The sequence below is a fragment of the Cygnus atratus genome, chromosome 2 (genome assembly GCF_013377495.2).
Source record: "Cygnus atratus isolate AKBS03 ecotype Queensland, Australia chromosome 2, CAtr_DNAZoo_HiC_assembly, whole genome shotgun sequence".
Taxonomy (NCBI): domain Eukaryota; kingdom Metazoa; phylum Chordata; class Aves; order Anseriformes; family Anatidae; genus Cygnus; species Cygnus atratus.
Genome location: NC_066363.1, coordinates 116290059 through 116315336, shown reverse-complemented (window position 1 = coordinate 116315336; position 25278 = coordinate 116290059). Strand labels below are relative to the sequence as shown.

General features: G+C 40.4%; 1 protein-coding gene across 2 annotated transcripts in view; it reads right to left on the bottom strand.

Annotated features, from left to right (window-relative positions):
• The window catches only part of SPIDR (scaffold protein involved in DNA repair), a 201775-nt gene that overhangs the window by 153136 nt on the left and 23361 nt on the right, over nucleotides 1-25278 (bottom strand). Inside the window, exon 1 of one of the 2 annotated variants that reach the window (XM_035553157.2) lies at nucleotides 18502-18899. The exons of the other annotated variant lie outside the window; for it this stretch is intronic. Coding sequence (XP_035409050.1) covers nucleotides 18502-18582 — 81 coding nt within the window. The 5' untranslated portion in view covers nucleotides 18583-18899. Of the gene's footprint in view, nucleotides 1-18501; nucleotides 18900-25278 lie in introns of those variants that run through there. 2 annotated transcript variants of the gene reach the window in all.

The following is a 25278-nucleotide window of genomic DNA, read 5'->3' as shown; positions in this document are numbered from 1 at the left end:
GAGAACTTCAGCTGAAGGGAGATAATAGTTAGGGGCTGCAAGGAGATTTTCTATCTTGCACAGTACTCCCCAAGAAACAAAGAGAGCAGAAAAGCCACTGAATTTGCTACAATGAATATTCACAAGCATAAATCACCAGTGCAGTGTGTCAAAGGGCCAGGCTATGCTAACGAATGCTTGAAGCCAACTCCACCAGAAGCTGCCTTGCAGGTTTAGAGGGAGTAGGATAAAGGTAAAAGAAATGAAGTTTCCCCTTCTTTTAATTAATCAACACAAAATTAATTCAAGCATTGTGCACACAGATAGTAGAGGATATTATTCACCTCTATAAAGATAAATAAAGATATATAGGATTTAAAGCCTACCATCCTCCCTACAGCTTTATGTTTTCTGAAGCTTTAACTGAAGCATTGAAGTCTAAGCCAAATATTTTCCTATCTTGAGGAACAATTTGGGTTTTGGTAAGCTAGTGACTTTTATTCTACAGAGAGAAAATTCAGATGTACCTTCGTACAAGCAGCTGAATTTTCACGAGTAAAGCTAGGTGTGTGCCACTCTGTGGGTGGGTGACCCCAAGCTTTCTTCTCACAGAAGAACCACAGGAACAGTACAAAAAACACACCAGATTAGGTAGCAGTGCGTGGGCAGAGATAGCTGTATTACAAAAAAGAACAACAATGAGAGACATAAATCACTAATAAGATATTTTTGGACCTACAAGCCCAAACCGACGCAGCAGATTAACTGAAGTTTAGTATCTGGAACAACCACACGGTGTTATTACAGAGGCAGCACGTATTTAAAGTGGATCTCAGATAATGCCTAGTTGTTCAGCTGCGCACAGCATTCCTCCGCAGCACACGCGCTCGCACCATCTGATCTGTCCTAAATATTTCGGAGCAGCGTTGGTCCAGCACCCTAAGAGATGGCTTGGCCTGCTCCCCGTGTGCTGGCATTTCGTGGCCGCCATGACAGGAGGAGCACCAGTAGGGCCCACACCAAGCACCCTGAGCACACCGCTCCATTCGGGGGCGTCCCCGCGAGAGAGGCCTCGGGTGCCGCCCTCCGCAGCCACCGCTGCTCAGCTCCAGCGGTATTTCCCTTCACACGGACATGGGAATGAGTTTCTGCTATCTCCCACATGCCACCACCCCTAGGCTGGAATGCCGTCGGTATGAGCACACAGAAGATCATTTCTGCCAAGCAGCACAGAAGAATGCTGTATCTACTGGAATATGGAGGAGAAGTGTAGGCAGCAACGCTGTAATTATTCAAAGCAGAATTTGGTCACGGACTGCACCCTCATCTCGCCTTAATGGTGTTTTGAGGCCTTTAAACAAGCACTTAGGACTTCTCCTCTATGACTAATTAAAAAGGATTCATTACAGCCAGCAGCCCAGTGCTTCTTATCACAAAGGAAATTGATTCATGATTATCTCTAGAGGAAGGAGGCCAGCTACTAAATCTTGAGCACCAGTGCTAACACTGCTGGGCTTCCCTTTGGAGAGCTCATGGGGAAGTATCACCCGTGTCTGACCCCATTTATTCTGCAGGCTCGGTCCAAAATTACAGCTGCATGAGCTACTGTCTCAAAAGGTTACCCCAAGTACGCACGTGATTCAATCCAAAGCAGAAACACTGATATCTGTTATCAAGCGAAGAGCAAATAGGACAGTTTCCGAGACACTTTCATGAACTGAAAGAGTCGAGAGGTCTTTGATACAGAAATTAATGGGATGAAATGCCTGCTGCTGAGTCCATCAGTTATTATCCATCAGGCACCATCAGTGCCTAATAAGCTTCCTGCAGGATTTCTGAAACCACAAAAAAGCATGGAGGGCAATGCTGACAGAGTAACTCAGCCTGACACTCTTCAAAACTCTAAGAAGCTGAAGCACAGTACCTAAACCAACAAACTGGTGTCTTCTATCTCAAATGTCTTCTATCTCAAATGAAGTAACACTGAAAAAATAAATAACCTGTATCATCATTCAACAGCTCTGATATCTTGGGTGGATCATACTGCCTTGAATTGGAAAATAAGGTGATAATTTGGATTACACACAGTATGTTTTTGTTTTGTTTTTTGTTTTGTTTTTTTAAGGGAGATGCATGTTCTTGTTTGATTTGAGCTCTCTCACACAAGCCTGTAAGATTAGCAGGCAGTACCCTACCTGCAGCACTAATAGTTTCAGAAACTGATAATAATGACAAAAAATAGAATATGATTTTACACACAAAAAATAAAATATCAACATGAATACCTGATCTTTGAATGAATAGCCTCAGGAGGGACATTATTTAAATCATAGCAAAAAAAAAAAAAAGCCAAGCAGGATTTTTATAGCCCTAATGAAAAGATGGCATTTTAACAACTTTTTTTTTAGGCAGGTTAAAAAAAAAAACACAAAATAGCAAGGAAGAAAAAAGTGAAGCCATAACTTTTAATCCTGAGCAGAAACCTCAGCTTTTACAAGGCAAACAGGTTTAGCAGGCTGTGCCTCTGGAGATGCATCCACAAGCTGTTCCAGCCTGCCTCTCCCAGAACAGGTTGTTCTGAGGCATGGATCATCCAACCGAAACAGGTGAGGCTGCCTTCTCAACCCAAATACATTTTTATACAAAGCAAGTAAGTAAAGCAAGAAGCACTGCATTTATTTCCACGTGTAATCTTTAGATGTAGAATTAAATGGTGATTCCAAATATAAGACGGAACAAAACTCCTGTCTGCTGGGCACAGGAGCAGGGAAGAATAGCAGGGCATAGTGAGCTATTAAGGTATAAAATGGCTAGGAAGCAGCACCTTACACAACCACAGTTAAGGGATAGAGATTTGTACTTTACTGAGTGTAAGGAAAACCCTGCTGCAATCTTGGCATCCATGCAGTTTGTGCTGCAACTGCATCTCTTAAAAGCATCATTTTAGTAATTTAATTAGGCTTTAGCATTGAAAAAATCCATCTATCACTTCCTAATTTTCTACATTACCACTGATCTCACAATCAGCCTGTGATTTGAGTAACAGTCAACTTCTAATCGGGCCAATAATGCTGAAAAATCTCCATATAAACAGCCTTCAAGTGCTTTTTCTGCTTTGTCTAATCATTTTCCCATCATACAAGATGATATTCAGTTTCTCCCAGTGAAAATGACTGGCTGTTAAAGCCAATTTGGACCACTTTACACATATTGTCAGCCAACATTAAATGCAACTGAATTGCTGTAACCCTTGCTCTCATTCCTTCCTTTAAAAAAAAAGGTGGTGGTGGTAGGGGGGATGCGACTTCACGTGTTGCTTCTTGCAAACTACTCAGGGACAGAACCAGGTCTCTTCATATGCAACTGTGTATTATCCCACGCAGTTGAGCTCTCATCTTGATAAGGATCCTCCAGATGATAGAGACCCAAGTTTTCAAATATAAATACCTGACTGATAGGACATGCAGATAATTACATCATTTCACAGAGAAGCCTCAGCATAACTTCATGCGCTGAAGTTTGGACACAAAAGAAAATTTTAGTCAATTATAATACCACTTAAACAGGGTTTAGTTCTTGACACAGAAATAGGTACTTTCATGTTTCCAAGGAACAGATGTTATCGCATGGTGTGATAACCTACTTTCACATTCTTGTTTATAGTTATTCACTGAGTTTCATTTATTAAAGTTGGTGGATTCAGGCCCTGAAACCTCAGCTACATTGTCTCTATTTAAGGTGATGCTATGGTAATCATCTAGGTTAAAGCTTGGATGTAACAAGAGGACTCAACTAAAAGGTATGATTAAAAGCCAAATTATTATTTATGAGCTAAATCCTAAAACAACTAGACTAAGCACCTGCAGGATTCAGTGCAAACTGTTAAGGGAGGAATTGCAGCTCCATCTTCAAGAAGCTTTTTTGTTTTGCTCCCAGTCTAAAGAGGGAACAAATACTTACAATGAGAGTTAATGCCTTCTGCTCGATAAACAGATAATTGTGGGGAAACAAGCTTTCAGCTGTAAACCCTTCTGTAGGTCCCAGTCCTAAACATTTGTCAGGTTTTTCCTCCAAATAATCTAAATAATTTAAACCTTTCCTTACAATGTTATTTCTCTCTTATATCCTTAGCTTATACAGTTATGAATAATAACCCTTCAAGCTTTTTTTTTTTCCACTCTCATAAAAAGAGATGCATCTTTTCCTCATTATTGTGAGAAAACACCCCTCACAACAATGTGACTGCTTAGACCTAAAAGGGAACGGGCAATGACTTTAAACCCATCTTTCATATTAAGTATTCTTATTCAAAAAGTAGGTGATGCATTCAAATACCTTACTTGTGAGATGAAAGGAAGCAATTCCATGAGAACTAAGTGTAAGAGATTGCACATAGTTATTTAATGAAGTACAAAGTATGCACACAGACCTCTCATCTTTGCTTCATCTGCCTCCAGTTTCCTGTGAAACCCCTTAGGAAAGGGCTCATCAAAAAAGTAGAAAAGAAGAAAATGAGAGAAAGAGGAAGCACAACTGATATGGTGTTGTATAACATACAATTGCAATACAAGCATCATTTCTGCAATACTGCTCAGCACTTGAGTTTCCACAGAGGTATGTTACACATGTCCTGAAATTCAGCTGCAGCAGTGCCGGTACTCACAGCTGCAGCACTGACAGCTCAAGAGACACCGGGCTGCAGGGCAGCACATTACGCTCATTTTCTTCTACTCCCACCCACTCCACATTCTTCTCACTTGACTGTGCTCCCCTTTGCACCATTTACTGCTTCACAGTGCCTGTGGTACTACCCCCAAAGCCTAAAATAGTTTCTTCCTCCTCCTTTATTTCTAACTTCTTCCAGCCCTTCCTTTTCCTCTCCAGAAGTTCTTCCACAGCCTACCTTTTCTGGAACGTTGTTCCGCATTTTTTACCTGTCAAAACTGTTTTAAACAGCCAACGTTTCAGGGCAAGAAGTGTCTTACCATGTGTGAAAGGCTGTGTTAGCAATGACATTACCTGTACGCATACAAAAGCGCCACCTTCATCTAACCTGGTTTGTAATGATGACAATGTATATATGCATACAGACCGAAAAAAACAAAAGACCTGCTTAATTTTTTTTCCAAGGAAAGCAAAGAACCCCCAAACAAAAAAAACTAGCTAAAAGGATACGTTACATGTTCTCTGTTGAAACTGATCGTCTGGAGGAAAAGCAAAGAAAAAGGAATCCAACACTAAGCTTACAGCTATTCTTTTAGATCATATGCTTAATCTTTGGAGGAGCAACAAGAAAAGAAGTTAACCATCAATTGGGTCAAGCACCATAACTAAAAACTGTAACAGTGTGGTTGTAAATATAGATGGTATCAAAAGAGTCAGAGGCACTAACTGCTGCAATACTGTCTTAAGTTTAACATTTAGTTGCACCAATTGCACAAATACGAACACAGTACTTACAAAGATTTCAAACTAAAGACCAGTTAAAACAACTGAGATCTAAATTAGAATAGCACAACTGTGTGTTGTAATGTGTTACATTGCATATGTATTAGTGACATGATTGCCGTAGTATGTGTTTAACACATTACAAGACACATGGAGACAATCACAGATACTTAAAACTTTTATTTGTAAGCAAGCACATCAGATAAAAGCACCTAGTAAAACACGTGAAATATCATAACAAGGCAGTAATCTAAACTTCGTCCTTAAACAATTAAAACCCGAGTTGCCTGCAAGTCTCTAAGAACTGGCTAGCAACTGGCACGCACAAACTGCAAAGAAAAGAGCCTTGAAATACAAACCCCAGCAATTTGTACCACATAATTCCTTATAAGGATTCTAAAGCTTGCATCAAGTGGAAAGACTACGAGGAATTATGATAATGCTTCTCAATTAAAGGAAAGGAGAAAAAGAGAGCCTCAGTGCATGTCTGCACACTTTAGCACGCTCCAAAGAGTAATAGTTGACTGGTTGGTTTCCATAGCAGTTACCAATATCTTTTGGCTTGATGATTCTACTATCTCAAACCAGATCAAGAGATTGCGATGGCTCAGCCTCACTGCCATTCTTAAAGCACTGCCTTGTTTACTTCAGGAAGGGGGAAAAAAATCACGTAGAACTATCATTTTCTTTTCTATTAGGCTAGCACATATCAATGTGTATTTACATGTGGAAAATACAACCTCTGCAAGACTCAGAGGTTTGTCTGGTTTTGTTTTTAAATGTAAGAGAAGCTTAAAGCTGACAAGATAACGCTAAAATAATACACGTCACTTCAGCTTCTAGGCAGAGCATTCAAGAATAAACTGTGTCCTTCAAGACATTATTCGCTGCTTGTTTTCCTCTTCCCAAAGAGAAATCACTCATGCGATATTTGTCCTTCATGCTGAATTCTGCAGCTAGCAGGACTTTAAAGTGTCATAAACCATTTTTTTCTTAAACTTTTAAGTGAACTATTAAAATCCCAATCAAAAACTTACATGCTCTGTACGAAGCAACTAAAAATACCGTGCAAGTTGCAATTTCCTGAAATGTTCTGTTTGTGGCCACCAACCCCCACCCAAAGGTGGTTCTACAAGTAAATTGAAGAAAAATATGTCAATGAACAGTAGTTAACTCTAAAACACCAACAGCAGTGGGTTTGCTCCCAGAGCTGTGCTCACCAGCAAGAAGGTGGTGGCTGGGGAGAGGGATGAGGAAAAAACAAGCTGAGAAAGCATCAGCCACAGCTCTGAAGAAAGTGCACAGAGCAGCTCTGCGTGTCTGGCTGCACAAGTTTAGGGAGCACGGCTTTACTTCCTAAATGAAGGAGTGCAAGCATTGGCATCCACTGTATCAATTTAGTGCTTGTCTTCTTGGCAAATATATTCATTGGAAATGCCATCACTTAGCAGCTAGACAGCAACGTATCGTGCACCCCTATTACTTCAGTAGCAACAAATGGTCCCCAAAGTCTATCATAACTACCCAAAACCACCACAATATTTTCTATTCCTCACTCCAAATCACTGAACATATTTTTGTGCATGTACTGTCCTAAACTGCAGTCTGGATGATCTCCCTTCCCCAGTTCACAACTACAGTAACTTCATTTTGGTCAGGCAAGTGGGTAACAGTGCAGGGTTGTTATATTTTAAAAATAAATAACATAAAACTAGTCCTTTAAAATCGAAATCCAAAGACTTTCAAACACTTCAAGGGTCACTTTTCAGGGTACAACATAGGGCAAAACTGTGGTGGAGCAGGATTGTGCTTTCTGCTTCTTAAAAACCAAACTTGTTTATCTGTATTGCTAGTTTAACAATTTAAACAGCAACTCACGCAGTATTTTCTGTTCAGAGCACAGACCTGACGATATACTATCACTCTTAAATAAGGAAAAGCTTTTTTGCTTCTCAAAGCTAAAGCAAGTTTTTAGACACTAGCAGAGAAGTAGGTATCAGGTAGTGTTTTCTCTAATTTTAATGAACTAATAACTCTAAACGTTAATTATAAATGTTATTAAAGCAAAAAATGTGTCTGCTCAGAAAATGCAGAATTCAAGCCACCATAGCTGTGTCATGTAATGGTGCACGATGATTTTGTCCAGACAAAGAAGAACGTAACTTCAAGATTCAGACAAGAATTTGAATTTCTTTGTAGAAAAGATTATTTCTTAGTTTTAAACTTCTCTGTCAAAATGATGTTAAAATACACCCACAAGTGCATCATTTAAGCCCCTGGTTTCCAAAACGCTGAGTTAAGATTTCCATTGTAGCTACTGCAATTCAGAGCATTAACGTAACTACAACACATACCAAGACTTCAGGATAAAAATCCTTCTGACATGTTTATTGACATCTACTACAGCCAAATTTAAACTTGGAAATCTTAGACACTTTAAATGCATTTTCCCCCCAAACTGCCAAAAGCAAACATTCTGCTATGCACTAATCACTTAGGAGTGAAGGGGAGCTGAGCTTCTAGATCAAAATTTGACTGTGCCCATTTGCCAGAGTACCATCAAACAAGTGATTTTTTTTTCCTCTTCTTCCACTTTACTGCTAACAAGAGTCCTGAAAATTCACATCACTACAGCCAGATATAAGTATCATTATTCCTGGAATGCAAAGCCTACCCTTTTGCAAAATAGCAAAAATTTACAACTATGTTTAGACTACCTGATGAGACAACCAGCTCTTAAGGAAGAAGTGCTCAAGAAATTGAAAATTCAACTTGAGAAGTCACTTACACTCTCAAATGCCACAATGAAAAAAGGCATGTGTACATACACACACCCCACTACATCCCAAGGATAAGCATTTTAAAGTTATTTGATTAAATATAAACAGACCTGTCATTTCCATTTAAGGAACATTGCACACTTTTCTCCCCAGTTTCAGGTGTGTCTGTCTAATATATACCTAATGTCAACCTTGTTCTGGGTAACCTATAAGAACTCTGCCTGTAAAGGGTTTGTGGAACTTGCTCTGCTCTTTGCAGAATAGAAGCCGCAGTTATTTGTGCTAACTTCTATATGAGACTGTAATATTTCAACATAAATCTTACTGAACAGAGAAAGAAGAACAGCACACAAAGCAGATGCATGCACCTACACTTCTGTTCCTCCTTGCTGCAAAACAGGCTTCCACACCCCTCCTCGTACACTGTTCTACACACACACTGCATCACACACTTGCAGGATGGCTAACTCTACATTTAAAGAATTACAGAAACATACCACACAAGAATAAGGAGCAAAAGCAGTAATGCTTTCCTATACTCAAACCCTCAAAACTTTAGGACAGTATCCCAAGAGCTCCTGTAATTAAAAGGGATAAACTAGGGCTTTGAGGACACTGAAACAATGCCTTAGTCCTGAAGAGCAAGTATAGAAGTCCAGGAAAAAGAAAAAAACACGGCAACATAAAAAAACAAAAGCAGACCATTGAAGTCCCTCTATTCCATTTGACAGCCACATATATAGCACAATGCAGGGTGAGGATTCAGAAGGTGCATTATAAACCAAGTCTTCTATGAAAGCAACGCCGCTGGATTTAAGTGCATGGCTTGATGGATACTCTAACATTACCACTGATCACGGCCAGGACTGTGAAGACTGGGTGCATGAACGCAGACTCTCTATGGACAGAACACAAACTGGAGCCTTCCCTCTACGTGCCAACCTGGCCTGTGCTAGTGCCAGCTGGGAACACACACTCCTGTAGTGGTGGCACAGAGGACCTGATGTCCTCGGAGAGCTCGTGAGCTTTCCAAGTAGACATATTGGATTCATCGGTTCTTTCCCCCCTTTACCATTCCTCCTTCACACACTCCCGCTCCCTAAACCTGTTTCCTATCAACATTTCCAGTTATAAACACAATTCTGAAGATGGTCACCACCTCATGCTGTACTTGCCCTCAGACATTTAAGATATTGGCAGCACATATTCATAGGTGGATTTAATACTTTTATTTCGCAGGGTTGCAAGGCCTTTATTCTGGCTATTAATTTTTTCATTTAAACTACTGCTTGTTTTAAATTTTCTTGTGATTTGGCACATCATTTTAGAGATGTGTAGAAGACCTCGATTTATATCAGAATACTGAAAGAAAATAACCTCCAACCCCGGCAGAAAGAAGCACAGAAGATATCCAAGGCAGTATGTCAATATATAAGACCACTTCAGTACAAGCAGAAGACGACTATTTGCTGTAGACGGTGACCACCGCCAGAAGAGTTTGCTTGTGACAAATAAAGTAAAATCTACCCAACTGATTTCAAGGGAAGGAGACTTTTGAGCATACTTAGAAAAAGTACTCTTAAGAGAAACTTGGGGAATTCCCTGATTCAGATATAGAAGAGGAAACCATAGCTGTAATAAGAACCCAAGGATGTACTTTAAAATGCACATGAGGTTTCCGTACTACTGCCTGAACATGGAAGCCTTCACAATAAAATGCTGCCTAGTAGCGTTAGCAGAGGATTGAGTCAGAAAGCCTGATATTTAAAACTGGATCTAACATCAGCTCCTGTGGTTTTGGGGTACAGCGTTTAGGACAAAATTTTCACAAGTGACTCTCAGCTGCATCTGGCAAACTTGGTTCTCAAGCTTATTTTTCACCAGTGCTAGACGCCAAGTCCCATTTGGAAGTGCTGAGTACCGCTCATGCTTGGTGTCCAGAGGCAAGGAAAGCAAAACTGCAAAGTATTTAGATTTGAATTTGCAGACATTCAAAAGACTTCCAAAAGTTCTCATTTAATAGTTTGAATCTTCAAAATAAGAGACTACGGATCATTTTGATAACTTCAGGGAGACCACAGAAGAAAATTATCCAAAGTGCTCTATGCACACGAATACGTAAGCTTATCTTCAGCTATAAAAGCTGAAGACTCAGACTCCAAAAGGCACTTCGATAGCATTTAAACAAAGTCCAAGAGTTCAATCACGACATCATCCACTCCTGTCCACAAAGCCTCCTGATGAACCCAGCATTTTCAGTGTCAGCTGTTTCAGGAGTTCCTTCAAGCACTGCTTCTGCCCATACCCAGCTGCAACACAACTCTGCCAGCTTCTCCGTTTATGCCACATGTGAGCCTGTGAGTACAGAATTGGTACTTCTGTATGTCTGCTAAGGGGCTTGATTCAGTAGGTGTGTGCTTATGCTCTGCAGAGATCTCAGCTGCCAGCACGCTATGCATTGCTTGAGCTGCCCATCCTTAACAGTAAGCACACCTCTCTTCTGCAACAACGCAGATGTTTCAGCCTAAGCAGCAAGGAACCCAAATTAGAGCAAGGCGATCTTTAGCTTAAGAGTTTAAATCCCCCCTTCTCAGAAAAGCACCAAACCTGTCAAACAAAGCAATTAGGACCTCATTTCTAGTTCTCCCTTGAAAGCTGGACCACTGCGGGGATGGCAAGATTCACAGGGTCCTAAAGAGCATAGACGTGCGCTATTACAAAACTGCATTCACTTGGGAAGGTAGGAGAGAACTGCCAAGCCTGTATTACAGTCCCTGCTCCTCATCAGCCAAGCATTAGATAAAATGCAGGAACACCAGGGAGCTTAAGTGTTCCTTGGTCAGGAGACAGTAGCTGTGAATCCTGGTATTTAGCACTTAAGCTCTCCTGTTCATTGTATACAGGACGTAGGAGTCTAAATCTAAGTTTAATGGCTATTCTGCAGGCCAGGACTTGGATTCCTGTAATCCTGGCATGACGATCAGCCACACCAGAGCAATCAGTCCATTTGTGTGTCTGGCTCCAAATATGCTGCAGCATTTTTTGGAAATCCACGCAGCTCCCAAAAGGCAGATCTCCCAAAGTCAATGCTGATCATAGCAAATATGCTATAATTCAGTCCCCTCTAGCTGCCTAACCAGACTTATATTGCTACAGCTTGGAATTTTACAATGACACAGCATGACCAAGTACAATGTAATTGCATTTTCATTTGTTCGTTAGACAAGTCCCTATCTGCTTCTATACTTCGTTAGCTCAGGCGGTGCAGAAATGCAAGCTGTGAAGGCAACACTGGATTTTGCAATGCATTCAGGACTTCAGAAAGTTTCAAATACATCAAAGTGGTCAGATAAGTTAGTACTCAATAGGAAGTTGTTTCTCTAAAGGAAATTGCAAATTTCAGTCAAAGAGGAAGATGGAGAGCTAGAATTAACTAACTGCTCCAAAAGCTTCAAGAAACAGGAAGCGTTTGTGAAGGCTACGTGAAGAAACTGCATGTGACCACATAAACAAGCTGAATTTAGGGTGATGTAAATACGTTAAGAATATGTCTCCAACTAAGCAAAAAAATCAACCAAAAAAAGATCTCTCGTCAAGTTCCATGTTTCTGAAAGGACATAACAGGTATCCTACAAATTGTTGCATTCAGACCTATTTACCAATGGGATAGGCTAGATGCAGACAACTTAAAACACGTCCAGTACAAAAGATTTACATTATGCATCTACTCAGTTATCACGGAATATATAACGGGTGTGTTTAAAATCAGAACACTTGCTATATTTTGTTGAAGTTTTCCCTATCAGCCACAACTTACTAGCACTGAAGTATCTAGTCCTGTCTGAAGATCAGGAATTATCTTAATCCACGTTCAACCAGCAGCAAAGCAACCGTAATATGATTTGGCCAATCAATCCATGTAGCTTAACGTCCAAATTGTGAGTGGCCGGCACAGGAAGGGCAATGGACTAGACAAAGATTCAGCCTATCCTATACAGCCGTTCTCGTATCTTAATAGAAAATGTTCTTTTGCAACTGGGGAAGAGGCATGTGCATGTAGGGTCGCTTAATACAAGTTAGGTAGAAAAGCTACCAACTAAAGACCATCTTCACTAGTACCTGGCCAGCAACAGAGACTTACTTTGCCTTTAATGCCCCAAAACACCCACTCCAAGCAGTTCCACAAGCTGTGTTCAGCTGTAACTACGAACATACTGTAAATTATAGATAGGCTCGGGTTGGAAAGGACCCTAGAGATCACCTAGTTCCAACCCCCCTGCCATGGACAGGGATGCCAAAAGGAAAATCCTCTCCAACTACCTTGTTACTACTGTACCTAAATGCATGTACAAATGCACACAGTTCAGAGACACAGCTTTTGCTGTGATACCGTGATAGTGCAGGCTTGGCGCGATTACATCACGTGGATTATCTTGGCAGTCAGGCAGCAGCAGTTCCACCAATTGAACTCAAGGCCAAGCCATCAACAGTTGTGCTGAATGCAGTTGTCTGCACATTTTTACAAAGGCTTTCCCATTTATTATGTTTGTTTTAATTTACTGCCCTTATCTTAATGCTGTACCAACATCCCCATGCAATGTTTGTGTACCTGGTAAATTGTGAGAAAACATGCAGTGACAGGCAACAAACTTTAGCCTTGTCATGATTGCTTCACAAAAATGATCCTCAAATTTTTTTGCTCCTGATAGAGTAAAATAGACAATGCATAATTAAGCCTGAAAACTCTGTCATGTGCATGTCTTGGACCCACAGATTTGCTGACTTCTGAATTCTGGGATTTTCAGCACGAGATCAACTGCCATGACACAACCTTAAGGTCTTTCTAACCACCTAGACTAACATTCTCAGCTGTTTTCAATTCTCCCAACTGCACTTCACCTTTTAGTCTAAAACTACTGTAGATTAGTTCTTTTTAGTTGTCATCTTTAAGTGTGCTACCTTGTGAAATCCATACATCTACCTCTATTTGACAGAACTGCCATTCTGATGTTGTCCCTTCATCTTCACTATTTGGTATCTGTCTCTTCCTTTCCTCCTCTTTTCATCTTCTTTGCACAAGAAAAAAAAGAAAAACACATATCAGGCAAAACCAAAACAGAACAGAAGCAGATGTTGGAAGTTACCGTATTTCAGGCTAGAGCAAAAAGATATACTTTTACGATAGCTGCTAGCATAACTAAAGTCTGCAAGAAACAGCACTTGCTAGGCTTTTTAAAAGTGTCAGTAATAACATGGGGCAGGCTGGGGGAAAGTTGTAAGTTACAAAAGCAATGTTAGTTGTGGCACATTTTTTTCCTCCGGGGATGAATCCCAATATATCAGAAATTAGAGAACTGCAATTAGCTTGCTTAAAATGGGACAGATCATAGATGAGCTGTGTTTTTGAGGGGCTGTGAGGGCAAAACCAGCCAAGTGCACTGTTTAAAGGAAGCGAGGATTTCTAGAGGCCATGCCTCTGAACTCTGTATTGAGGTATTTGCCTTCCACACCCATCAACCTCTCAAAAGCTTGAGCAGCCCACATGTTCAAAAAGTTTCACCCCACATATTCAGAATCACATCTACCTCCAAACACAAGATAATAGCAGAGGAAATCCATTGAATGTGAGCAAAACGATGTTCAAACACAGTAAAAAGAGAACAATAGCGTCCTTACAGATTTAGAGGCAGAAAAAGGTATTTACAGTAGCATCTTCCTCCCCTCCCCACCACCCCAAAAGTAAAACACACAGCCATGCATACTCCTGCACGGTGGCTTTAATATGCTGAGTATGCTGAGTGACTAAAAGCGACGACGATGACTACAGGCCATACTATGCATCTTCAGATGTTCTCCAGTTCAACACTGAGGGGCCAAATGGGGCTACCGTGTATCTAAAATACTTTACTCTGATTAAAGGTGTAATTATATAGTTAGTCATAATAGCCTCCATACTTTAAAGAAACCCACCTCTCCTTCAGGGGAAGGGAAGGGAATTATGCTACTTTATTCATCCAAACACACTCTCAGTTAAATTCAAATACAACATGCGGACTAGATAAATACAGTGACACACAGCCACAAACACTTAGTAATCCAAGATAGAACAAGGAGATGAATCTTTTAACCTATAATCTTCGCAAAGGGAAACTAAATCTTATGATTAAGAGTTCTGTCATATCTGTACAGGTATCAGTGGAGGCTGTGTTTTCTTCTCAGCTGTCACAAGAAATTCATGCTGTTTTTAAGGCCTAAATATGAGCTAAGACACCGCAAACATGGGGTTTGACACAGGTCTTAAGGGGTTTACTTGTTCGTATTGCTAGCACGTAACTTTGTTCTATGGATGCCCACAAATATTTTGCATAGAAGAGTAGGCTGGCTCTAAGAATCTTATTCTGGACAAACAAAGATCTGGAAATCTTCTCCTTCTCGCCATATTCTCAGCTCTGCCATAGATTTGCTCCATTACTGTTACCTTTACCAAATCATCACTCCAGGTCCACAAGAATAATTATTTTCATCCAGGAAGAATTTCCTTGGCTTAGGTCACCTTTCACAGAAACGTAGTTGACTTTAAATAGTGACTACTATTGACACATAAGAAAAGATGAGGGAAGATGATTTGTGTGTGTAACTATAGCTTTTGAACTAACACTTCTGGCTACACAGGAGAGTGGGAGAAAACAATTGAAACTTCAATCTTTTGCCTTTTTTTTTTTTTATTGACACTTAAAGTCTAATTTTAACATCACCCAAGTAATTCAGAGACTTTCCGCAGTGAGCGCTGTCTGGAGACCCTCCAGGAGATTCAGTTTCCTGACAAGACAAATGCAGACATGGCACAGACCCAGCTCGCTCAAACCTGAAAGGTGAGGCAGGGTCCACACAACATCCTGATCCACAGCAGTCCCAACCCCCAAACTGAACGAGAGAATTGGTTTGGACAAAAGACGTCATGTTTCGGGGGAACAAGCAAGGGAAAGGGTGGGAAGCACAAGAGAAGAAAAATCACCATCCTTGCCAATGAAGTTTCCAGTTATCCACACTGATACTTTTACTCTCTGGAAACTCTCCTTCTGAAATAAAATATTTGGAGCATTTGGTGTGCATTCGACAACTGAACAAATCTACTGATTTTTTTTACTGCTTAGCCTTCCCACTTCCACCTCCTCTTTTTTTGGTAAGCATTGATGTTAGAATTTTGAAATATTTTTAGTTCAGCAACTGAACACACACTCCCCATACTTACCGCCCGACAAGGGAGGCTGCTGACCAAGACCCAACAGATGCACCACATTCCACATAATTTGCGAGATAACAGAAGTATAAGTCATCTTTATACTTGCACAGATTTTTAATCACCATCTTTTGCCCAACATAGCTCATTGGTCAGGTCCCAAGAACAATTTTATGGAGTTCTGTCATCCACATTTTTTTTCTTCCTAAACATTCTTTCCAGTGATCCAGCAGTGCCATCACCGCACCTCCCTGATCCAGATTTCCAAATCTTTTACAGTGCTACCTACTATTCTTTAAGATCTTCCACAGTTGATAATATTGGGGATGAAAATATCAATGATAAAAATTTTCTTGTATATTTTTCTTGCATCAGTAGAACTATATACGAATAACAAAAATGTAGATCAAAATATACTATAAAGCAATAAAATTACAAAACATAAAATAGCTTTATGGGAAAGAAGGATGGGAATTTTTTTCCTCACATTTCACACCATTTCCTTCCCCCACACACACCCAATTTGGGTGAGGTAGGAAGCAAGAACTTTTTTCTTTTAATTTTTGCCCTGAAACATACTTTAAGTAATTGCAAGTGAGTGACACCTAGTGATGAACACCAATCTGATCATCCTCCACTCTCCCACACAGAAAAGATAAGCCAGCAAGCACCAACAGGTAACTTAAGAGTGGGTGTTGAATCATGGGAACCTGACACTACTATGTTTCTCTCCCTTAAAAGCCAAATATCAATTGAGCCAAGACATAGAAACGTGATGCACGGCTTAATAAAATAAAATAAAATGGCTAATCTGTGCAAGTGAGAGATGGTCAAAACATACCCAAATTATGACCTGTAAATTTGCTTCTCCATTCTCTTTAAAATTAGTCCCCTCTCTCTAGGGACATGAAATCTTCCCTGAGTTCTCATTCTTTATTAAAATTAAAAAAAATCCCCAAAGCAAATGGAAGAATGGGTTTTTCATCAAATACTTAAGTGTCAACAGTTGTCTTAGAGACCACTTACTGATGTCTCTGGCATTACAACTACTGTCCCGTTGTAAGGATTTTATGAGTTTGTCAAAGACTTTTATTTTGCCAGTAGTTCCAAAATTATTGCTCACAGAGCAGTTACTGGAAGTGAAGGGGAGGGGAGGGGATCTAGTGTGATTTGTGGTAGGGTTACAGGAAGGAAAAGTATGCTACTATGCAAAGTAGCAACAACACAGTCCCCTGAAAGGGAAGCTGGAATAAAGAGACAGACAAAACCGATCTGACTTTTCAACATGCTAACACAAGACAATCCTGCATATGGGAAGCTCACCCTGAAGAAGGGATTCCTTTAAGGAGCGTATTTTTAAGGGTAGCTCGAAACTCAGGGCTAAAAGAACAAGACACAGAGTCCTGTAGGAAAGGGAAGCAATTAACCTAGCACAGCCATGAAGTTTTTGTGCACTCCATGCCGTTTCATGCATTTCATTTTTGTCACGAGCAGGATTTTGTCCCTGGAATCTCAGGAGTTGCTTCTGCTTTAAGGACAAAATATACACTGATTAAAAATCATCGCAAGGACAGGAGTCAAAAAGTGGTCAGAGAAGGGGAAGCACTAAACACACACTACAGCTTGCAGACCTTGTTCTGCTCTACAAACCCATGACCCTCTCATTTCTCTCTCCTCATGGATTCATGAAAGGTGGAGCTTTTTTTTTTTTTTTTTTTCAAATCCTTACCCAAACCTGAAAGAAAATTCAAAAACCTGAACGACTGAAAACCCCGAAATCCCAAGCTCTTCGGAAAACTAACACAACAGAGCCACCTATCATGTGAAGACAGGACTGACACCGCTCTCGGAGCGAGAGCCTACGCTGAAACTTATTTGAATGAACTTGACCCAGCTTGGCTTCAGGCCAGTGCTCAACGTCACTAAATGACTTAACAGAACACAGTGTTCCTGGCACGGGCACAAAAATGTGTTGAAATCCATGCCGGAGAGAGAAAAAAAGTCAGTGTATGTTTCAAATTAATAAAGGAAAACGGTAATAAAAAGGTAATAAACACAAAGATGACATTAGATGTGTTTTAAAACACATCTGCTGCTTTTTTTTCCCCTTTCCATCTCTGATTTAAATTTTATCTTTTGGCATTCCTTCCTTTACCAGAAGTGAACGAACAGTTCTCCCTACAACAAGCCCTTCCCTGCCTAAATCCCAGCCTACGCGCTCTCCCTCTCACCTCTCCTGGTGCTATACCTGGAAAATTCCAGCACACCTTTCAGCTAGAGAAGGGAGGGAGTGACAAGCTGTAAAGCCAGAGCTGTTCATGACTCACTTCCTCTCCAAACCTTCAAGTAAAGGCGACACTGTAGGTATCTCATACCATGCTTCTATATGGGATCATCTGTTATAAAGTTATGTCATTCACAAACGGATTATTCTGAGGTTCTGCCACAAGATGAAAAGCAAACAAGTAGAAGGCAATATAAACTCAATGAACCATGAACCTGATGTACTTTCTCTGTATAACATATGGATCTGAGCTCGCTTTTCCTCGTTTCCTCACCCTGGAACACCCCCGCTCTCTCTCCAAAGCCTAGTCTCAAGTCCTGTTTCCTCTTTCCCTCTGTTACCCCTTCTGCCTCTTGAATCCCACCCTCCTCTTCCAGGAATGATCGAGCTATCTGACACCTGTAGGTGCACAATCGCAGCCAGCTCACAGACACAGAGGACTTTCCCCAGTCACCCATCTAGGGCCTGTTCCACCGCCTGTGACCCCATCCATGTCCTGACAGCACCTTGCAGCCAAGCTGTAAGTAACACAAGCAGGACGACGGACCCAGTTTCACCCTCAGGCCCTTCTGCACACACGTCTCAGCCCAGCACGCAGCCCACGCGGTTAGTCCCACAGGAGATGGTAAGGCTAACGGGCTGCCAGCCTGCACGGCCCACTGAAGCTGCTTTCACCATTTCACTGCAAACCTGGAAAGCTACATCAGTTAGTAGCTGACCCAGCATCCTTCACCCACCTGCTGAAAAAGACAACATTTTTGCCTACTTACAGATTCTCTGGTAACACACTCAAGGCACTCATCAAGGAGAGGATCCATGTCACTGGCCAGGCCTTCCAACATCAGGAACATATCTTATATGGGAAAGTTGCACTGAGGATTTTTTTTGCCTGAACTACTACATACTGCAAGCTACTATTACAACTACAAAAATAAACTGCTAACCAAATAAATCTGCTAGCCAATGAGACAATAACTTCCTACACAAGTTTTATTAGGTCCCTGCTTAGTATCACAGAAAATCCTTTCAGAAGTCATCTTTGAAAATGTCTTTCACAGAGTCCTGCTTGTGACTTAAAACAGTATTAGCTCCAGTACTATAGTGGTTTACCCTTAATGCCCTAAGGATAAAAAAAATAAATAATGGGAGAGAAACTATGTCCTTGATGTTCTGTGGTTATATTTTTTGATTCTCAAAATGCCATTCTCCAAGTAACTGTAACTTAAAGTACACAAAAATCTAGAAAGGCATGAAAAATACAATTCTCATACTATTTTCATTTACCTCTGTGTAATACGTATACTGAGGACAAATTCATGTACACAAAAAAAAGTTGACGAGGACAAAGTAGGGGATGGGACGACTTAAAGAATCAATGATTTAAAAGCTCCCTGCAAACACATAACGATCATTTGACAGGACCAAACAAATGAAAATCTTCACAGAACACGAGAAGCCACAGTGGATATAACTATTCCTAATCTGCTGTTTTTATGATGGTCATACTGCAGAATGAAGAGGGCAACTGAAGAAGCATCGGATAAAGTGAATTCTGAGTTAGATGAAGTATAGGAAGGGAAGGCATTCAAATAAGAAATATGCAGGTGGGTGATGACAAGTGACAGGGAATCCATATCAAGACAGGTAAGTTTCCAACGACATGCCTTGACTTGATGGGCTATCTTTAAAGATCCCTTGGGAAGGCACAGAAAGACTTTAAGATGTATTTAACAAAGACGTATTGGCATTCACACTGTACGTGTACAACGTCCGAGCAGCTCCCTGCCCGCTCCCCTCCCAGCGCAGCCAGAACCACTGCCTCGTGCTGGAGATGGGGGAAGGTTTTCAGAGAGGGGAGCTCCTCAGCAGACTTGTGTTTACAGAGGAGTTTACCGGGTTGTCAGGGAGAGAAAAAAACAGCAATCCCCACACGCCATCATTTGAACACACACAATTAAATTTGTCACAAAATTACAGATTAGTTCTCCGCCGAACGCTGAAAGCCTGCCCCAATACCCTTCCCTCTCTCCAAATGGGGCTTGGCAAGGAGTCCCGAGATACTGTTAAGTCTGAAAGTTTGCTCGAGAACCAGATCCACAGGTTGGAGAAGTTTTCTCGAGCCACTCCCAGCTGGCCAGTGGGCAAACCGCAGGGAGACTGCCAGCGTCTCCAAGGAGGGCAAAGTTGAAGGGAGGATGTGACACACTCACCGCAATCACGCAGGCTCCTGGTCTTAACAACATGCAGCGTGGCTTATAACCTCTAAGCAAATGCACCAGATCATTAGCTCAAAGGGGACGAGATTCATTTTTTTTATTGTATTCTTAAGGCAAATATTCAGTAAGATCGTTTCTTCTAATACTCTTCAAGACTATGAACGGGATTTAAACAACAACAAAAAGAGCTGGGATCTCCTACATTTTAAAGGTAAAGAAAAAGCCCTCTTATTTTGTAGCTGGACAGGGAAGCCAGCAAGGCCTGCGCCCCATTGCCTGGAACACCTCACCTGGAACACGAAGCACTTCAGTTTAAGTCCTGGAATATTTTCGTTTGTGGTTCAGAGAATCTCAAGTGACTGGATGCAGTTTGCTGCGCCAGGACCAAAGGCAGGGTAACACATTCCTTGATTTCAGCCCATACTGTTTGAATTAAAACTTTCAATTGCACCATGCTATTTATGTTTTTATTTAGTGCACAAGAGAAAATCCTGCCTAGCCACCAGTAACTTTAATGGCATGGCCCCATTTTCAAAGTACAGTTGAGTCCCGAGCCACGAATGCTTCTCAAACCATCTTTAACTATATATGTACAAAAGTAACCACAGCAGCTAGCTGCTTACCTGTCAGGTAAGAAAAAACTAGGCAAGAAGAATATTTTCTTAAATAACGCCATTTATCAACTTGAAAGAAAGGAGATTAGACTAATGGGTCACTCCTTAAAAACAAGTGTAAACAGGGCTCCGATACTCAAGACCAGCAATTCCTTTTTAGCTCCGTTAGCATGTCAGTTTGTTCATTTGAGAGCTGGGCCATTTGATAATACAGCCAAGCGTACTTACTGGACACGTCAGTAACGCTGCACAACCTGACAACCTAACACATTTGCCTATTTCTCCTCCCCCCATTTTTCAGCATAGTTCAGATACTCGTTTACGGGGTCAGCGAAAAGAATCTAGGACAGATTGGTAACAGCAGGGAGACGTAAGTGCAGAAGCAGCACAGAGACACGACTTCAGAGGAACAGGAAGCGCAGCATCACCTGAGATACAGTCACGTCCATGGGCGAGTGAAAACAGGGTAACGTCAGATCTGAACGAGGCTAGCACTGCTTTGGGGCTTCTGGAATATCAAAAGGCAAAACATTTTAATTCTATTATTCTTCTATAACACTTGATATGTCAGTCCTCATAACACTTTGGGCTGGAAATGCCTTCTTACAAGATGAAAAGCACAGCAAATAGGTAAAAGGAAAAGGCATCTAGCCATCTCTGAGGGAACGGCAGAATTTACGTGACCTGTGGTTACGACAAACGCAGACAGAGGCAGACAAATTACACTGATCTGACTGCACATATTGAACTCGGGAACTTTCAATTTATTAAATCTAAGTTACTACCATTTCCCATGAAGGAGATGGTGTCCATTGCCAGCTAAACATAGGGACACATTTCTAGATACTTGCTTTTATTTTTCCTAAACGCAGCTTCGGGCTGGGGGGGTTGTTTTGTTTTTCAGAAGCTAGTGCAGGTTGGCTTATTTTTCTAAGCAAACAAGCAAACAGACACTTCTCATCCTGACAACATTTCAATCACAGCAACAGTGTAATAGAAATGATCAGGCCTCTGGATTCTGTACGGAGTTTCAGAGTGGTAACAAATCTGTTATCACACCTTTAAATAAAATTTCAGCTCCGTTTCTTCACTCAATTTCATTCCCATTTTTGTTAATTCCTTTATGTCTGAACCTATCACCTTTACTTTTGCCTTATGCTTTTATTTCATTAGCATGCTTTCATTTGTTCTTTAAGGGTTTTACCAAGTTCTGATTTTCCACAGTATCATTTTTTCTCCTTACTGCAACACTACATAGTTAGGCACATAAAACCAAAACAAAGAAATTCCTTCCTAACTTTTTCCAGCATTGTGTGTTTATATTTCTTCACATGCAATTAGCCTAATTCTATCTAGCAAAAATTAAAGCCTTATTCTTTTTAAAAAACTGAATACATTGAGATTAAAGCGTGCCAGAGAGACTGAGGCATCAGGTATATGAGTGAAACTGAAACTTCATAAGTAACCTATCAGATCCACTCTGCATTTTAGATATAAACAGCAAACCAGAACTTCCTTTTGCTTTAATCCCATAAACACTGGCATAACGCCACATAAGATAATATGCTAACCAGACTCTGGAAGCTGAGGACTTAAATGCACAATAAAGCTGCAATTAAAAAATTGGGGAGCTCAAGGAAAAGAAAAAAAAGAACAGCAAGAACGAATCAGGCCATAGCCTTGCTGAAATCAGCATCCTACCTGGGACAGTAGCTATACGAGATGCATACATAGAAGAATAAGTACAAAGCAAGTGAACATTTCTTCCTTGATATGCTCTTCCAGAGTGAAATGACTTGCAACTCCAGAGCTTCCTAAGGTAGCCTCATTTCACTTAGCTCAGTGCTGGTTTGTTTTTTTTTTTAATTTTTATTTTATTTAAACCAGAAAACTGTCTAATCACTTTTTAAACCAAAGTCTGCAGATGACTGGTAACATTGTACATCTTAATACTTTATGTCAGTAAAGAAAAATCAGAAGGGCCCACAGGTAGGTCACCAGCCATACCTTTCAGGTCGTTTCAGTTTCATTCTCGTGTATTACTGCTGCAACACCTAAAAAAGCCTCAGGAAAGTTACAGAGTATTATGCTAAAAAAAAAAAAAGACAAATAAATTGCAACCACTGTGCAAGGACTTTGTGCCTCCCAAAAAGCCCGAGCAACAAAGTGCTTAAGAAAAAGTTATAGTGACAGAGGGAAAAAAAAAACAAACAAAAAACACTGCAAGGTGCTTTTCTTCCAGCTAAACTCTACAATACTATTAACACTTGGGTATCTCCTTTAGAAGGACATTTATTTCATCCATCCCAGTTTAGGAAAACACACGAGCTGCATTATCTTCTTTCTTCTCTTTAAAACTGGAGCACAGTTTGCTAAGAAGCAGATGAATTTTTATGATCAGCTGGCTGCAAAGCTCATAAAAATTAAATCCATTTGCTGTTCTTCCATTTGAAATACACATGGCAACAAAGCAACAAAAATTAGCATTCAGCGGCCTCTTAAATCATCCCTCCCTGCTCAAAATGTGAAAATAAACCACCACACATATCACCAGTAGTCTAACTTTTTCTGTTTTGCCATGACGACATGGATTATGACTGTGTCAGGGCTGAGTGATTGTCTACATTATTACTTCTGACTGTTCAGAGCATCTGGAGCATACAAGACAGATAGAAAACTTCCACCACCACTTTCCAAAATGCTTACAGATTAATTGATGGCAATTAAGTAACAGCTGAGTAGCATTAAAAAACACCCAAGCAATTCACAGGCAGAGAATTTATTTTTTGCCTCTTCACAAGCAAATTTTGGAAGCCACGATCCATAAGCAACTCCTGCATTAAACCACAACTTAAACACACAAAAATGCCAACCTGAGATCGTTCAAGGCAGTTGCTGCGTTGTAAGTATATCAAAAAGCGATGCGGAGTGCTTTAAAATAATACAGTATGACAGATGCTTTTTTAAATCTGTCATTCTTGTCTTTAGTAAGTGACTTGCACAGCACAAGTGTGGCATAAAAGTTATGCTACCTGCTAATACTATGTAAAATCATGATTTAGTTTTCCCTTCCATTGTTTCTCCAATTATTTCTTCCATGTAGCTTCCCACACAATGACCTGTGCTATGACAATGTTACCTTAAACATTTCTAAATACTCAGCACACACAAAGGGAACAGAGGAGATATGCAGTATTTTTCACTTAGACTCATACAAAAGTGATGAAATCAACTCATCATCAGTGAAAGCGATGCTTCCTTCGCTGTTTTAAGACACTGAATAAAGCAAAACAGACATTTTGCCAGACCTAAGTTTCTCTTCTGAGCTCATCAGATTTAAGGAGCCATCAATACTTGTGGGAACCATATATCTAAAATTGCAAAGCCGCGTAAGAAAGGAATCTTCTCCCCTGTTCTGACACCTACTTAACTTTTTCCATCCACAGCTCCTGTGGTTAGTACCAAGTTTTTAACTATAAAACGTTCTTACAGAAAAGTAATCACAGAACCTTTTAAATCACAAGTGATATAAACCACGAGTCAAAAATAACATATGCTACAAATCTAGTTCTACTGTTCACACATGAAAAAAATGTGGAAAATGAACCTCAAGTGCATCTAGAGGTTAAAAAGTAGATGGGAATAATCACTCATACTTTTTTCCTTCCAGATTTGTTTCTTGTAAAAACATTGCTTTTGTTTTTGTTTAAGCTGACAATCTTATAATCTGCCATTCAACTCACTTTTTAAAGCACGAGAATGCCAGTTTTAAGCCCCATTTTATTTCCTCGTCCTAAATTTGTGCTAAATGCCCTAACCCTTTGAAAGGTCTCCATATACTTTGATATTTTTCAATTTAACCTTCCCCCCCGAACTACGTAAGAGAGCAAATACATCTTTCTTCCCTTTTTTCTCCCCTCCTCCTCCAATAACTACAGGCTGAGGCTCATGACAAAGTGCCTTCCCTAGTGCGAAGGGCTGCCCTGACCCTTCCTTTTCACATCAGTATATAAATGCCATATAAAAACTCTTACATCCTCTCAGCACAAAAGTATCTTACGTTATAAGAATGATCCCGGTGAGTCCTGTAAAGGCAGAATGCAGTAACTAAAGGTCGCTGCTGGCAAAGCTTCCCTGTATACAGTTATATAATGCGGTTTTACAAGCAGCTCTGTAATGCTGTTATGTTACCGCCCGTAATATTGTTAATTCTCTTCTTTGTACATGTCTGCAAAGAATAATAGGGTGGTATGAAATGCAATTCTTTTTCTACAGTCTTCACAAGTAACAGGCCTTTTTTCTGACTGTCAAATATATAATGCATTATTAGATTGGGGTATCCCTCTCCCCAAATGGTTGGAGACAACTTAAATTGGTTCAGAAAGGGACTGAGTGAAGTACTGAAGGATAAATCTCTCAATGTCTATCACAGCCTTAATAATCTCGCTCAGAAAGCGCATAAACTGCACTAGAGAACCTCTTTCTCCCACTGCACAATACTTAATATAGACACACATTTCTCCCCATACCTTTATAATTCAGGACCCTAGATAGATAAAACCTCAATATAACCCCCTAGCTAGATAAAACCCTCAAACCCTGTGTCATCAGTTTATGAATAACACGTGTTTATTATTTTAGAGAATTATGCACCTATTTCCAAATTTATTTCATGCCATTATACAATCACACATTCACATGCATGCTCCAAAAATTA